The sequence below is a fragment of the Corvus kubaryi genome, unplaced genomic scaffold, assembly GCF_017639235.1.
Source record: "Corvus kubaryi isolate FWS band 111438036 unplaced genomic scaffold, C.kubaryi_AGA036_p1.0 37266, whole genome shotgun sequence".
In the NCBI taxonomy this organism is placed as follows: Eukaryota; Metazoa; Chordata; class Aves; order Passeriformes; family Corvidae; genus Corvus; species Corvus kubaryi.
The window spans coordinates 3,600,134-3,617,663 of NW_024581081.1; the positions used below are offsets into that span (position 1 = coordinate 3,600,134).

Consider the following 17,530-nt stretch of genomic DNA (forward strand, 5'->3'; position numbering starts at 1 on the left):
AACTGTTTGGAGATTGCTGGGTTGTCTGCAGTTTCTGGGGACAGCAATTTAATTCTGTCTGTTACTAAAAGATCTTATTTTATTTATATTATTTATTTGGGAATTTCTGCATATACCAAAGTAAAACAAGAAAACAAAACAAATCACATTTCTTACTAGGTTTTTTCAGTGACTGTATAACTAGAAAAGTGGGTTTAATATCTCAGGTTTTGCACCTATCATTGGAAAAAACAATTTCTCTTGTAGTTACTGTTACAAACAGCCTTCCTTTCACCTGATTTATTTTGTTTTTATTGTGCTTTTTGTGCAGTCATTCTTTTCTGCTTTTAAACCTTTGAGTTACTATGATAATGCATGAATTATTGAAAAGTATATGCATCTATGCTGAAGTTGCACCTTAGTAGTTCTAGCCCTCAGTACCAAGTGGTCTGTTGTAGCTGAATTGGAGAAAGAAAATCCTTTCCTGCACCAAGAAAGTTCTCAGAGGAAAATATAAATAAAATCTTTCTGAGAAAAAATTTCTTCTTGTAATTCAAAGAATTTCATACATAAATATTGGCTCCCCCCTTTTCCAACATCCTCCCGCTCCTCAACTTCACACTTTTTTCTCCTTCTGCTGTTCAAGATTTTCGGTGATGCTAAAACCAGAGATTGAGATCTGAATTCTCTGCTTTTGAACTTCCTTATTCAGCAAGTCCCAGGACCATAAACAGCATTTCTCTGCCTGTAGAGATCCTATTACATTTTAAGGTGGCACTTGAGTGGATGGGTGAAAGGGGAAGTCTTGCTAACTAATTTACACTTGGCAGATTTTTTTTGTTGTTGTTAAAAACGTGTATTTTTCATCTTTTAAATATATATATATATATTTATATCTCCATCTTGGATAGGTGGAAAATAAAAGGAAAAGCTAAAGGAGCTCAAGCTGTTTAGCAAGTTGAAACTGTTTAAATAATAAGCCCTTTGAAATGTCATTTCACATACATGTTTTATTGTGTTTATCTTTAAAACGGAAGAGACAGACTAGTCTTTGATATACACCTAAGAAATCTATCTGCATTATACAGTTAAATGAATTTAATTAATGCAACAAAGAAGACGATGCTTAACTTTCCTCAGAGTGCTAGGGACCAGTTAGGGGCACAAACATACTAACACTTCTATTTGATGCAAGTATGGGTTGGCTAAATTGGCAACTGAGACATTTAGGGCACAGAGCAATGAATGTGAGCAAAACCACCTTTTACAGAATACTTCACAAGTATCATAAAGTACAGGGCAGTAGTAACTGCTTGAAGCAAATATCCACAGCAGTGGTGGCTTTTTGCCTGGGGAAAGGAGAAGGCAACAGCAGATTTAGTCCAAGGACCCTTTTCCTTCCCCAGCTTCTGGAAGCCTCTTTTCTCTAAGCTCATCTTAAACGGACCTGGGAGGGAGGCTTGTATTTTTTAGCTGCTGGCATATGCACACCAATATCCGCACAATTTCCACCCCCAGACTACAAGCACAGGAATGCAGGATTTGCCAGCTGTTGGCAACTGGCAGCTCCTGAAGAGCCCCAGTAGATGGCAACGTTGACCTGAGTGTCCTTGGGCCCCCTGCCTGCCCGGGCCCTGCAGTCCGCGCAGGGGCTTTGGGAGAGGCTTGTTTCCATATAATGCCCGAGCCCCCGGGAGTTTGGATGCCTTAATGCACAGAGAAGACATTTCTGCTGCAGAATATGCCAAACAGTGATGTATGGCCAAAGATACAGTAAAAGGAGGAAAAGAAAAGCCATAAGATCCAACCTTCTGAAAGAAAAGTACATTCAAACTACCAGTGGAATTGTAGAATCATAGAATGGTCCGGGTTGGGAGGGACCTTTAAAGGTCACTTTGTCCAAGCCCACTGCTATGAGGAGGGATGTCTTCAACTAGCCCAGGTTGCTCAGAGTCCAGTCCAGCCTGACCTGGAATGTTTCCAGGGATGGGACATCCACCACTTCTCTGGGCAATATGTTCCAGTGTTTCACCACCCTCTTTGTAAAAGAATTCCTCCTATATCTAATCTAAATTGACCCTCCTTCAGTTTGCAACCATTGGCCCATGTCCATCTCAACAGGCTCTGCTAACAAGTTTGAACACAAGGTGTCTTTCCAGCTGTGTACAATTACTGTCTCTGGCACCACAGAATTACAGCTGTCACACTAGTGCATGCACTGTCCTGCAAGTGACATGATGGTTCCTGAAGTAAAAACAAACCTCTTTCAGTTATCAGGAAGGCATGAGCTGAGACCCAGCTGCATCAAACTGCACCTTAATGCAGAAAACACTAGAGCAGTAAGAAAATATTGAGAGTATCCCACAACAGTGCCTACAAAAGCTTTTTCGAAAAGAGTCTTCCAACATAGCACATATTTTCATATGCCATTATGCAAATACTGTTGAATATCACCCCTCTAATGTCTCGGCTAACCAGGGTGGACTCCCATTTGATGCACAAGGGAATACTCTATACTGAAAATTGCCAAAGAACTCCTTGCCCGCCTCCCTGTACAGACTCTCTCCCCTGGTAGCTGATGAAAACAACGGGCACTGCAGCACAGTGACAGCAAAACACCACACCTAAAAATCTAATTTCCCTTGGTATGTGGGAGGTTTTTTTGAAGACCGCTTTCAGCATTTTAGGCTATATAATCAAGTTTTGCTCTTGCCCACACAGACATAAACAAAGAATAAAAATAAACAAATTCATGAAAGATGCCTGTAGAGTAACCACAACTGTGTCAGGATCCATTCTCTTACCAGTTAAACCAAGGTGCTCCACCAATACAGAAACTCTATTGGGTACTAAAAAGGGAACACCAGCCCTTGGGCAACTGAATGATTTCCTTGCGACTTGATCGTAAGTCCTGAAATTCAGTGCTGTCTGTTACCAGGTAGCCTTCCATAAGGACATTACCTGATCCATTGGGGCCTGTTTCATCACGTCTTCTTCATCTTCCTCAGTAAATGCTGGTTTGACATTTATCCTCTCTGCCATCTTTGATAGTCCCCTTCTGTGTTTATTCTGTACTCAGATAAATTGGTGCCAAAAAAGAGAAGCTGTGCAATTGTGGCAATGGATACTTTCTGGGTTGTCTTTGCCAATGTATCATTCAAACCAAGAATGAAGCTAGAATATGGCTGGCCATAACACACTTACCCACACTACATATAAACACTTAAACACCAAGAACATGCATCTGGTTCTCAGACATCTCCAGTAAACTGGAGTGGAAGTTGTGCATCCTTACTGACAAGTTAACACTCAGCAGACACAATCTTCTGCTGTAGAAAACATAATTGGACAGCCAAAATCCTACAGGCTGCACCAGCAAACCACAAAAATGTCATAAACAACCTATAAACCCTTCTGAAATGCAAGGTTTCTTGTTCCATGTGTGATGCAATTAATGTATCAGGAACATCCATAGCAGGTATGCAGCTGTGACTCGTGACCTGCAGGACACGGACAAACCTGGAGGTCTGGAGGGATGGCCTGTGGCAGAACAACGGCTCTGGTGGCTCACAGGTGTGCAAGACTTGCTCAAAGTTTAGATACAAAGAAGCAAACTATATCAATTGGTTGAGTGTCTCTTGCACATTTAAAAACACCCAGGATTTTATTGGGATATCAAAGAATCAAAGCAATTCGTACGAGTACAGACCAAAAAAACCCACGAACAAACAAAAGAAACCCACAGAGTTTTTTAAAAAGTTTCATTAATGTCTCACTAAAATTAGACTACTCTGGAAGAGCTGCAGTGCCTGACAGAAGAAGGTATCTGTCAGACCCTCTCTAAGCTTTAGGAAATGGCAGGTATTCCAGGCAAGAAAAACATGCAGGTTCAGGATAAGTACCTGAAGTGCTCTGATTTTTGAGGTCTGGGTTGGAATGGGTTTTTAGTGGCAGCAACATAAAACAGACCAGCTCTTTGTCCTGCACTGGCCCATGACCTCAGATCTGGCTTGAGGAACTAAAGTATTCATGTACCAGATACAGAAAAATCTTATGTTATTTATCATATTCTATCTGCAACATGTTGGAGTTTTTTGGTTTATTCTAGACTATCAAATGCTCAGCATCCAACTCTGACTAAGCCTGATACCTTTCTGGGCTCACCAAGTTTCTAAGTGCCATTCCAAGAAACAGACCTTACAGAAAGCATCCTCTCAATCCAAATCATACAAGCCATAGCTCTTGTGGCGATGCTTCTGAGGTGGCACAAGCTCCCTCACCAGAGGTCAAGAGGCAACACAGAACAGTTAACACACACATTCACTTGCCCCTACCAAGTGCTATTTGAGATGAAGTCTGACTACATCTTTCTTGTTTGCAGGAGACCAATAACTGCAAAAAAAATAGTTGCCATCTCACAGAAATACCTGGCATTACTGACGTTATTCCTGCATGACATCACTTTTCCCTCTCTTTGTAGTACAATTTGTTGCTATGAAATCTCAAGAATGCCAGTGATTGATTTTGAAAGTCAGTGAATATCTAATGTGTATCTAATAAGCAGCAAAATGAGACAGATGTGACAACAAGCAAAACGACAGTACAATAAAAATGACTGATACATAAAAAGAAGCTTGGTTTTGTTAAAAGAAAAAAACACAACAAAACACAAGCATAAAGTGCCACTACTTCCTCCTCCAGCTTAGTTGTAAAATCCATCTCACTGGTTAAACACCAAAGCACTGCTCAGGAGGCACATTGCTCGCAGTGGGAAGAATCCTGCTTTCATTTCAAGTAATCCTTTGCTACCAAGGACACGAGCAAACATGCATTAATCTGGTGGTTCCCACCTGCAGAAAGGCCTGCAGGCACTCGCTGTGTGGAGAACAGTGGAAGGCAGCCTTGGCACCCACCTGGCAGCCCTCACCCTCCAACTATGAGGCAGCAACATTGCCTGGGGCAAAGAACCACAGCAATAATACCTTATGGCACTGACAGTGTTTTGTAAGTGAGAGGGCTAAAGAGAGAAACTTAAAATCAGTAGCAGTAATGGCACCCATGCCAGTTCTCCTCTCATTGTTAAATCCAACATTTGAAGGATCCTGAGCAGAGAAACAAAGCAAACCTTTACAATTCTGTCAAAAGCAGCAGGGGGAAAAGGCTCTGATTATGCTTTGGTTTCAGATGAATGTGCACCCGACGTACCAGCGAACAGCACAGCGCTCTCCCGCCTCAGAGAGGACAAGGCTGACAGATGGTGCAGGTGCTCGTGTTCTCTAGGGGCAAGATGATGCTACTGAGAATTGTGTCTGCAGTGCAAGATTTATAAGAGAGAAATGGAACCATGCCACAGACTGAGGTATTTTGTTGTTGTGCCATGTCCCTAAGCTCCTGTCTACTCCTCTTCACATCAACCTTATTTTTCTATTTCCCCCTCCCCCGCTCCATCTTGCAGCAGCTCCCTGGTGACATCCCATTTGCCTCTTTCCACAGAGAGCTTCCCAGCAGCACCACTCTGAGACAATTCAGTAAGCTCCCTGGAGCTGAGCTCACAGCTTTAGTCCACAGTGAACACACAGAACAGACATACAGATAAGCCTAGGTGAAGAGGCATTATTGTGAGTCAGTGGCTGTTCACCTCTTCCCTACCAACAGAGGTCTGAAGTTTAGTTCTGATCCAACATCAAAGGGGCTTGAAGATAGCACAGCAAAAGTGTGGAAAGAAACAAAGAAGTTATTAAACCACTGTGAGAAAACTTTCTGATACAGGACAGTTTGAGACTCCTTTTAAGCCATGCAACTCTCTGCTTGCAAAGCTTCAGACTTTTAATGCAGTATATCTCATACCATGAGTTTCCATCCCTCCTGCAGCACCTGTCAAGGGTAATTGAGAAGGCCGAGGAATAAATCAACAGGTGGTTGTTGAAAGAAGAGGAAACAACATGAGTAATACAAGGCTGGCCTCACACAAGAGTGAGTTACAGTGTGCAGCATCCTGGCATGTACACAAGGGAAGGCAGAAAAAGTATTCAGCAGATGAATAATCGAAGACAGAATCACAGAATATGCTGAGTTGGAAGGGACCCACAAGGATCCAGGCGGGCATACCCGTGTTTCCTTTGTGTGTGACCCAAATCTTACTCCAAGTGAACACAACTGCTGAGAAGTCACTGTAAATGTACTATTAAATCCAAGTTCAAATCTGCCTGTGTGCTAACATTCTTAACTTGTTGGATTAATTGCTGGCTGCACATAAGATACTGTGTTGAACCCACACTTCTTTGAGTCAACATTGCTTCATCCTTCTGTTAGATTATGCATTGCCTACTTTTTCTAAAGAATTTAAACAAAGACCCACAGAGAGTGCACATTATAGTCCCAACCTCAGTACTTTATCTTTTTCCCCTCACAAAAAGGTTTTTGTTGTGCAACAGCACCTGCATCACAACACATATAAATTAAGAGAAGGGCCTGAATCCACAGCAGTCAAAAGACAGATGTAGTTGCAGTGAGGCAACACTTGGCACTGCCCCATCCTGCTGAGGTATTCAGCTCACAGAACAGCATTCACAAGTCCAAGCCAGACACCAAAATCCAAAAGAGCCTGGGCCTTAAGGGCTGAAGATCTGCCCTCTCACAGGAGCATTGACTTTTTTCATACTCTGGCTTCAGAGGCGGGGAGGAGATAATTTTAAAACCCTTAAAGTAAAAAAGAAGTACCCAAGAAAAATATTTCTCAAATCTGCACTCAGATGTTGCATCAACATTTTTGTAGTGACTTAGCTATTAATTTGTTACTATCTATAGGAGTTGGATTCTTTTACAAGCAGAAACATTTCACTGTCGTCTCTCCAATGGTGAAAACTCTCCTACAAAATGGCAAAATTTGAGTAACATGCTAGTAGTGGTCACTGCACTCACGCCCTCTGCATAAAGGAGTTCACACCCACATTCCCTCACCTTTCAGGAGAGCAACATAACAACCAGGCTGTTGACAACACTGAGGGAGAATATTTAACTTATCTTCTGAGCCTACTAGACAAGGCAAAGAGGACACCCACAAAGCAAGAAGTCTTCCCTAAGACAAGGACATGAACCTTGAGGTAGAAACAAATCCTGCACTTCATTTGCACCTAAAACTATCAGCTTTTTCTTTTAACTACAGTTGTCTGTCAAGAAACAGTAATCCACAAACAAATTTTCCCTCTTCCAAATCCTTGTTTCCTGTCTCCTCACGAATGCACAGTTTCCCACACACACAAAGCTGCCCTTGAAACCCTAAGAGCTGTTTTTGAAACTGGAGCTCCACAAGTCAGATAGGACACTGTTACACAGGAAAAAAAAAAGTATTTACTACTCATGGCCAAGCAATAAAAATACCATTCAGGCAACTGTTCGAACTGTGGAAAGAGACCAAGTTACACGATCTCTATTTACTCCCTTCCCACACACAGGCTCCCTGGCAGATGAAACACAAGAAAGACCCCATTAGTATGCTCAGGAGTTGAAAGCTTGGGTTTGCCAGCCTTTCACCAGGCAACACAGTCAACACCAACCAGAACATGTCAACGTGCAGCCCAATAGGCTGCATAATTAGGCAGGTTCTGGCATTTTCCAGTGGCCAGTGCAGGGAGCTGTGTAAAACCCATCATGGTAAGGCATAACAAACTCCTAGAAATACAACCAGGCTGCACAAGAGCAAAGCCTAAGCAGTAAGTGATGTTGAAATCACTTATAAAAAGGCCGTATGAGCACATAAATAAAGGGGGATGGATGAACTCCTTCATACCTAACTTCAGTGTGCTTGGCCCCACAACCACAGCGTGCAGGTGTGTGTGACATTCTCGAATGCTTTTTTCAAAGAGGAAAAAGTGAATGCCAGTCTTCCTCCTGCCAGGACAGAACTGAGTGAATAAAGTGGCTCTGTTTGTGGAGCCACTTTGTCACCTGCTACCTGAGTCAAATCACAGGAGGAGTTGGGACATCCATTTACTTTGGTATTTCACAGGGATTTGCCAGCATTCTCAGCTCAGTCTCCTCTTCTGCAACCTCCAACAGTGATTGCCTCCAGCTATTGCTCCTCCTGGCTGAGTCCTTCCATCCATTCAGCCTGGTTCTGACCTGAATCTGTATCATTTTCCCGGGCATCTGAGCACCAGATGCCCTGGAAAATGATACAGATTCACGTCAGAGCCAGGCTGATGCACCAGCATCTTTCCCCAGAGCTGCTGCCTCGAGCTCTTGTCCTTGTTGTAACCCTCACCAGAGGCGTGAGAGGCTGGCAGAGAACTCTTGTGGTGGAGGAAAATCTGTTCCTGCAGCCACTTCTGACCTCCTGATCCCAGAAGGCAGCCGTGGCTGCTAGAAAAGTTCTGCTCCATGCTTCAAGCCCTCATTTTAAACATGCTTCAGACTGAAAAAGCCTTCAGAAAAGAAAACCAGAAGCAGCAACTTTCAATTTTATAAGACCTTTGAAAGTGTGTGCAGAGTAACAAAGAAACATCCTGTTTAATTAATCATTTGACTGAATACAGAAGGCTTAGAAAAAAAAGGCTGCTATTGGACACAGAACTACAACAATTTAAATGTCAAATTCTTGCTGTAAAGCACAGAGAAGTTACAATAGTAACCATAAGTTATGTTAGTAATTGTGCACCAAAATCAGTGCACATTTTTATCCTTCCCAAATTTTTCCCAAGAGCAATTGAACCATTCCTCTTTTCACTGAAATTTCAAAAATATAGATATTTACTTGATGCACACACCTGGAACAGAATTTAATCCCCTCTTGAAGTGGCTTAGTGGTTAAAAAATAGCACCAGGCTCTAGGAGACAATGTGCAGTTCTAAATACATAAAATACTTTACCCACTTATACTTTAATCTGGATTAGAGCATGGCCAGTTGATGCTGCAGTACAAATACTTGGCAATAGCCACAGCCAACTGCCATGCCAGAAATGTACTAGGCAGAAGAGAAGAGAGAGCTGCTCATCTCATGCACATTTGATGTCAAAATACATCATCTGTGACTGCACATCACACCTCAGCATGGCTTTGTGTGGAAGACAAAACGCTCTGATTTACAGCATTATAGATGTTTGCTAAATGCCTTAATTGCCCTGTCTTCTTTCAAAGTGGCACTTTATTATTAGCTTACAGAGTGTGCTATATAAGGCAGATAATTTTTTTCCTAGTTCTTTATTGACACCTTAAAAATCTGTATTTTACTAATATTCCTTTGAATAAGAAGAATGTCTGCTTTACCCCAGGATTCAGTGATGAACAGCCACAGTCAGCTCCTTGTTACTATGGCAATATTACATAGGAGCTACAGAAACAGACCGATGCTTTTATCTTCTTCCTTTGTACCTAGAATATACTCACTTCCCCCTCCCCTCCTTTAATTTTGAACAAAACAGCCACAAAGAGGGATGGTGAATCATTCAGAGAATCAAAACAAAGGTTATTTTATTAACTTTGTTGTTATATTAACTGAGAATAAATTACAGGTCTGTGAATGAGATATAAACACCAAAAACCTTCAGATATTTTCTTGCAAACAAAGTGTTTTCTTTTTTTTCATGAAAAAAAAAAACCCTTGGAAAAAAGCCTTAGTGACCCACTCTGCTTGTTTCTTAAGCAAAGCTGAACCCCTTTGCTCTTTAGCTGTACCCAGGGAATGGTGAGAGCAAGGATCACTCACTCAACTTGCTGTTTCCCCTGAAAACAACTAAACCAGTCAATGTAGACACATTTGTCTGTGTCAGCTGCAATGAAATCCCATTTTTCATGTGACACCATCCAAGAGGTAACAGAAACAGGCTCCTGCATGACTACTAACACCACCTCATCCCTATTCATTTGCTTCTAACCAGCAGTGGTTTAAGCCCTCTGCTCTAACTCCTCTCAAGATTTATAGCAAAACATCTCATTTGCATCTCTTGACTCCACCCCTTGTGGAAGCTCTCCCTGTTTGTATCAATCAAAGCACACCAGATGAGGAAAGGTTTCCAGCTCATGGGATGTGATGGTTTGGGAAGCAGGCATGTTAAGCAGCTCAGTCAGCTGAGCCAAGGCAGGAGCTCTACCACAGCTGGGGATCAGCCAGTGGTGGCACAAGGTGGCGACAAGCAGTTTGCTGAGCTCCTTTTGTTCTGCTTACAATCTTAATTCATCCGCCAGAGGTTCGAGACAAAGCTACTGCCTCCAAACTTCTTTTCAGATTCATCAAAAAGGAAAAAAAAAAATCATGGAACAATTTTCCCCTAAAAAATCAGCTCTTCAAACTCAAGAAATGTATGTTTAGGATTTCTATAATGATACACTCCAGTTGCTCATTCAGAGGAGAGCGCCATTTAGCAAATAATTTTTTGTAGTCCCTGGTTCTACTGACACTTCAGTACTGCCCTAGACAACCCATTTTTTCTTTCTCCTTTGCGCCAGTCTATAGTTTTGACAGCTCCACATTCTCAATGTATGTTCTTCTGGCTTTCATCATTTTTAAAATACCTTTCCAGTGGAGGTAGAGATTCCTGATTACGATTTAAGCCTATGGGCCATTGGTTTACTCTTTCGGAAATTTCATTAAACTCTTAGATGTAACCTGCATATTCCAAATAATCCATAAATTGCAAGATTTTTATCTCAGGCAGCGGAGAGAAGAAATATACTGGCACACATTCCATAAGAACTCCAGAAAAAGAAAAAAGAAGACACCCCAGCAGTAAACTGTCAGTATGACCCATAACCAGTTTACCAATAGGCACGTGAATAACATATCTTGCACAGTAAACTTTCCCAACATGCCAGGAACCAAAAACCAGTCCAAAAGGCATTGTAAGCATCAATATGAATTCAGTATTTGCTGTTTCACAGTAATTGCCCCCTGCAATTATGCCAGTTTAAATTAAAGATATCATGGTCATGATATCTAGTTAAGAGTATCTGAGTCAGACTATTTCCCATTTTGACAAAATGTTTTTTTGTAGCCTCACTAGGAAAAAATAAGAAGCCATAAGATTGAATACAATAGATTAATGTTTTTCATGTACTTGTAATTTAAAGGAATCGCTTGCTAATGACATCTTGTGCAGTATCCTTCAGATACACCTGCCAAGCCAAATTACTTATACTAAAATAACCTGTGTGAAGTCTACATACATTTTCCTCAAAGCTAAAGAAGCTCAGTGACTAACATGAATTGAAAAATACCCATTCTCCGTAGACCACGTGGTTGAAAACAGCAAGCAGTACAAAATACCCTCATAACAAGTACCAGGGCATCCACGTTCCTGTTTGATGATGGTTGTGCAGAGTGTTTGTGCCTGTCCCATGAAGAGATTTCAGGCATTGCAAACTGATATAGGGAAGGCACATGGACGTGTAAGACAGACCACTTGGACAGAGGCTTTCAATTCACTTTCAGTATCTGTTCAGCACTTCACATGGCGGTAAAATAATAAATCCCAGTGACACAGCCCCACACAACAGCCTCACAAAAACATTTATTCAACTGTTGGCTCTTCTTCTGTTTGCTTTGAAACTTTGCACTTCAGGGGTAAGGTTGAGAAAGGGAGAAAGGTTTAGCTCATTCTCAGGAGCTATATGAGGAGTTACAGTGGTTGCTGTAGGAGAAAAACACAGGGAGGACTGTATTATATGAGCATGTATTAAAATGGCTGGATCTCTGTTAAGAGCTTCACATACTAGGCACTAAGCAAATAAAATGCTTTCAAAGAACACAGCCATAATTACTGCATGGATTGTGTTAAAACAAACAAAAACTTCTCACAAAAAGCCGAGAGAGAAAAGTAAAGCCACACGTTCTTACTGAGGACTACTCCCTGTTTCCCGGCCAGGCCACTGCAAGGGGAGCAGGCGATGCGGCCCCCGGGCGCAGCTGTCCCGGGAGGTTCGCGTGGTTCCCCGTCCCAGGAGAGCGGCACAGCCCCGCCTCGGGACACCCCCGTTCCGACGTTCCCCCCCGCCCATCAGCTTTTCCCTTAACAATAGCTCCCAGGTGCTTCACGCACCGAGAAGCCTTTTCTGTAGAGTTTTGCTTTTATTTGCTCCTATTTCTATCCTAGTCCTAAATAACCTCTGTTAGTTTTAATTTAAAGCATTTAAAGTTTGGTCGCTTAGTGCTCTTCCCACTCGGGTTTTGCTATTCTGAAAGCTCCCTGGCAAAGTGAACGCTGTGATTCATTTTTCAGCCCCTCACTGCGTGCCGCACCTGCCCGGCTGTTGGGACCATGCTGGCGGGTGGAACTGTGGCAGCCAAGAGAATGTTAAAAAAAAAAAAAAATTTGGAATATCAGAATTTACTACAGTTTTCTCTCTCCTGTGCTAATTGTTAAGAAGGTAATAGCTTCAGTGCTAATTTATTTTTATGTTTAATTAGGAACCTTTTTTTCCTTTACATTCAAAGCTCAGCTTTTACCAGCACTCAGATGGTGAGAGGAAAGATAATGGAAGCATTACATTCCTTCTAGTCAGTGTACTGAGAGCTGAACATCAGTTGACCCTTCCTGAACAGTTCATTTAACCAAAAAGTAAAGCTAATTTGGGGTGTAGAAATCTCAGCAGTTTTATTACACCTAACACTTCCACCCAAAATGCGAGCCCTCACAATAAGAATGACCTAATGTCACTGTCGTGCAGCTGGCAATTAAGCACCACAGCAGCCACTCACTCACCACCTTCCCCGCCCCCACCAGTGGAATGGGGAGGACAATCAACAGTAGAACTTGTAGGTTGACATAAGAAGAGTTAAATAACTAAAACAAAGTAAAATATAGTAATAATGATAAAACAAAGCGAACCAAACAAGGGATGCACAATGCAATTGCTCACACACCCACTGACTAATGCCAGACTCCATCCCCAAACCTAGATCGACTCCCCTTCCCAGTAGCTCCCCCAGTTTATATACTGGGCATGATGTTTTAGGGTATGAAAACATCTCTTTGGCCAGTTCAGGTCACCTCTCCCAGTTTTCCTTTTGTGTACCTCCTCTATAGCAGACCATGAGACACAAAAAAAGTTCTTGATTTAGGATGAAAACAACTTAGCAAAAACCAAAAGCTTTCAGTGTGTTATCAGCATTATTCTCATGCTGAATCAAAACACAGTGCTGTACTGAGAAGAAAATATCTCAACTGAAACCAGGACAGTCATTAACTCAAGACAGCTGACTGCAAAACAGAGACTGCATGCTTTTGGTATCTTCAGTTTTACTAAAAAAAAAAAAACAAGAAATCTTTAAGTCATTCCAGAACTCTCAATCCCTCATTATATGTTGCTAAGAAGGGAAAAAATTGCTTTAAAATAATGTCCTTCAAACATAACCTGTAACAGCTCTTTCAATAAAAATAAAAGGGACTAAAAGACTTCATTGCCTCACTATATATCTATGTATCTATACACCCAACTTACTCTTATCACTGGGAACCAGCTTCTTTCTCTGGAAGTAGCTCCTAACTCATACCACATCCCTTTGCTGGCTTGGTCCTGCAGCTGGGTGAGATCCAGGCGAGGGCCCATCAGCTGCAGGCATTCATTCAGTGAGGCTCACAGCTTTTTCCCCATGGTCTGAGAAGAAGCAAGAACACCTGTGAATAACAAATTACCAGTACTATTTCCAGAGACTATTGCTGCAGGCCTTCCTCCTTGGGAAGGCAAGAAACATTCACATCTTTCTCGGTGACTTCTCTTCCAGCAAGCGCCAAAGCCAAACCTTCTCAAAAATCTCTTCCTCTCTTCGCAAAACCACCAATGGGAAGAGGCTTTGATTAGGAGAGTAAACAGAATGTGCCTTTACCTCACAAAAAAAACCCCACAAAACCAAAGAAAGAGCCCCCCCAACTGAAAGGGCAGTTGTGATCGAGACAGACACTACCCCACTAGTCCTCTCAGGGCAGCAGCCCCCAAACTGATGCACTCACCCAGCTGTGTGTCAGATCCCTTAGGCACAGCTGGGAAGGGTGTGAGATGGTGGGGATGTTTGACAACAGCTCAGGGAATACTGTTTGTCAGGGCTTTACAAGCATTCTGGTGAGGAAGATCACAAAAGAAGACAAAAGCTGGGCAATAACATGCTCCCCACTCAGCTTTGAAACAAGAAAAATGGTACTGTGTCAGTGGAGTGAGAAAGACGAGAGTTGGGCTAGAACCCAAGAGCAGACTCAGTGATGCACAGGGCTGAGGTTGTTCAGTTAGAAAAACACAGGCTTCACCTGTGTCTGGCCTCTCAGCCTTGCTCAGGAGCAGCAGGAAGGCAACACTATTTATCAGCTACCTTAAAAAAAAAAGAAAAAGACACAGAATATGTGTTGCTTGGGGGTTTTTTTCCACTGTAAATCATGCTGACATGCTTGGAGGAAAAAGCTATCTACCCCAAAGGAATTATTGATTATTTTAAGCATTCACAGCACCAGCTGCTCCTAACTCTCAACAACTAAAAGGGTTATGAGTGGGAGGCTTAGGCTGAGGCATTTTGAAGATGGCTAATATACTGTAAAAAGCAAATGTAGTGACTTCCAGGCTGATTATTGGTTCTTATGGCAAAATCAGATCAATGCCACCTGAAAAGTGTTCCTGAAGACATCTGATTTGTTCACCAGTACAGAACCAGAAAGGCTCTTACTTATGCCAATACACTGGGGTTCAGCTCCACAGGCTGAGAACTGGGGAGAGCTGGCAGTGGCCTTATCTGTCTGGGGAAAGCTCTCTCACCTTGACTGAGCACAGATGCAGCAGAAGGACAGAAAAGCATCCCACTTGAATTTGCCAGTCATGCCAGCCACAACCTGTCTTAAACCCATGTGTGTGAGATGGAGGAAGGCTCAGGCTGACTGGGGATCAGTGGGATAGGAAGTTTTGGTTCTCAACACTTCATAAGGCTTTTGCTCTCTCAAGGAAAGGAAGAGTGATTAATTTATTGTATGATGCCTACTGACACATAATTAAATAATGGATCTTAGACAGCAGTAGCTATTCTGCACTAAGACAAATGCAATGACTTATTTGAGGGTTTTCACCACTTTCTGAATTTCCACAGGCATTTTTGTCTTTTGAAACCTGCTACTGGGCTCAATTGTCTATTATAACACATATTAATGAATTAAATAAGCAGTTTTATTATGTTTAGCTACAATTTTTAGATACTGGAATCCAAGAGTTTTCTTTTAAACTGAAAAAATACTGAGAGGTAAGCAACATGCAAAAGGAACAGAAGCTACTACTGCTGGTTTGTCTCTTCTCCTACCACTTGTAAGATTTCTGGGCATTTCAGCTGAACATATTCAGAACACTAAGGGCATAATTCCTCATTCAAAGAGAGCAGAAAGGGGACAATACTGAAAACAATAAATCTTGATGTTACCATTTAGTGAAGGAGATACTATTACAAGCAGACAGTAGTTATATGACTCCAGGGAGTCCAGTGGCTCTTAGCATCCAGCCTAAAATCAGGACTGCATAACCACATTTTAGGATGAGGCCATCTCAGGCCCACTTCCAGTTACCATGGACAATGACTTACCTAACATAAAAGATCTTAGCTGCATGATCAGCTTTGTTTAAATAAATTCTTTAGGAGAAATAAATAAATAAATAAATAAAATCTATCCAAGCAATTCCCAAGTTCTCAAATTCTTCATTCTAGGGGCAGGTTCTTTCTTTTTCGGAATTGGCAGCCCTTCAATGCCAACCCCTCTTACCCCCAGTTCACACTGCATTTGCTGCAGCTGTGCATTCAAATTTACTGAATTTTTTGCCACACTTCAGACTCTGAACAAAGCAGCTTTCAGCCTCACAAGTAAGCTTTAACATACTTCAGCCCCCAATGAGTGAATCACTTTTTCATCGCAACTGGACATACTGATTGTAGTTAATATGAAACCATGGAGCAGTTTAAGGAACAACATTAAGAGGCCAGGATGCTCATTTATAAACTCACATTCCCAAAAGAGAAACAAAAGGAAAACTCAGCTAACAGCTCAAATACTATACTTTCCATCATTGTTAGAAGATGGAAAAACAACAACAAAAAGTGGGTCTGACATCAATCCAGCATATATTGAATTTGGCAGGAAATTTGCAATTGTTGAGGCAGATTTGCTTGAAGATGTTAATGAAAACCGGTGATGTGACAGAACTACATGCAAACTCAGCTAAAATGATATGAAAATGCTTGTGTTTTACAGCTATCACTACAAATGACTCTACATTTGCTTAAATGAAATAGAATTAGTCTCCATACATTTTCATGCCCCATGCTTTTGTCTCTGAGCATATCTATTTCACAATTGCCTTATATTGGTTCATTATTTTTTTTCAATGGCAGTATCAATGCATTTAATAAATAAATATTTTCTCAAACCCTCTCCCCTGTCATTCCTTAAGTTTCAGGTGAAAAAAATGAAAAAAGCACTTGAACAAACATGGAGCAAAACAAAATGCAGCACATCGCTACATCGTGCAACTACTATACTAGGTTTATCTCACATGATGTAATGGAATAGCCAGCACAGACATCATTTGGTATAAACAACTGACGTCTTAGTGAAATCTATAATCCCCAATTTGTGGCACTAAACTTTTACTCCACTAAGTAAATTCAACTTAACGTGTTCATACACGTTCAAACATTAATTTGCAAAATACTTACAGAATCACAGTAAACGCTTAGGTCTGACTGTTGTTCTGAGAAGCTGGATAACAACAATACAAGAGCAACAGTAGGTGGCCGAGACACTAAGCCTGATAAAGACTTACCCTTCCCTTTCCGCCCGTAATTTTTGTACACTTGGCCTCTCCCGTCCCCTCCTCGCCTCTCCCAACACACAGAGCTCTAAGGAGCACCAGACATGGCCATAGCCCGGAGCAGGGAAGGCTGCAGCGGGCCCCGGGGATGGGAGGCTGGGGGACGCTGACAAAGGATGCTGCTCTGAGCTCCCTCCCTCCTTCCTTCCTATTCCACCTCGTACATTGACAGCAGCTCGAAAGATCGGATGTATCTGAATTACTGCCTGGGCGGGGATGAAATCGCCAAGACCCAGCCGCTCGTCTCCGGTTCCCCGGCACAGGGGACTGGAGCAACCTCTGCCCACGCCGCGGCCGCCCGCACTGCCCCATCCTCCTCCCGTTGTCCCTGTCTCTCCCCGGGAGGGCTGCTCCCCGCTGGCGCGGTGGCCGGCACTGCTGCCATCTGCCCCGGCAGCGACGGGCTGGCCCTCGCCCGCTCGGTACCCTGCCTGCGCCGCCTCGCCGAATCCGCGGCTCTGCGTTCTCCCCGGAGCCGAGATGTCGGCGACTGTTCCGAGGAGCAAACGTGTGAACGGCACAGGCTCTTCGCACGGTGACCAGCCCGCCATCCTTACCTTGTGGACACCGAGATAGGGACACCGCCAGGCTGGGACGGCCCAACGCGAAGCTATCAAGGCGCAAAGGCTACCGCAACACAAGAGTCCTTTATTCAAATAAATAAAAATGAACTTTTATATACAAATATACAAAACCATTACGCACATTCTATAAAGTAGTCAGAAA

The 17,530-nt window shown here is 42.4% G+C and overlaps 1 protein-coding gene across 1 annotated transcript; it reads right to left on the minus strand.

Moving 5' to 3' along the window:
* Positions 1-9,069: 9,069 nt before the first annotated feature.
* On the minus strand, positions 9,070-17,355 carry LOC121663152. The gene is made up of 2 exons (XM_042025098.1): positions 16,757-17,355; positions 9,070-13,570 (listed from the first exon to the last, which is right to left on the minus strand). The coding sequence occupies exons 1-2, from the start codon at positions 17,353-17,355 to the stop codon at positions 13,540-13,542; spliced, it is 630 nt and encodes a 209-aa protein (XP_041881032.1). The 3' UTR covers positions 9,070-13,539.
* Between the last annotated feature and the right edge of the window lie 175 nt (positions 17,356-17,530).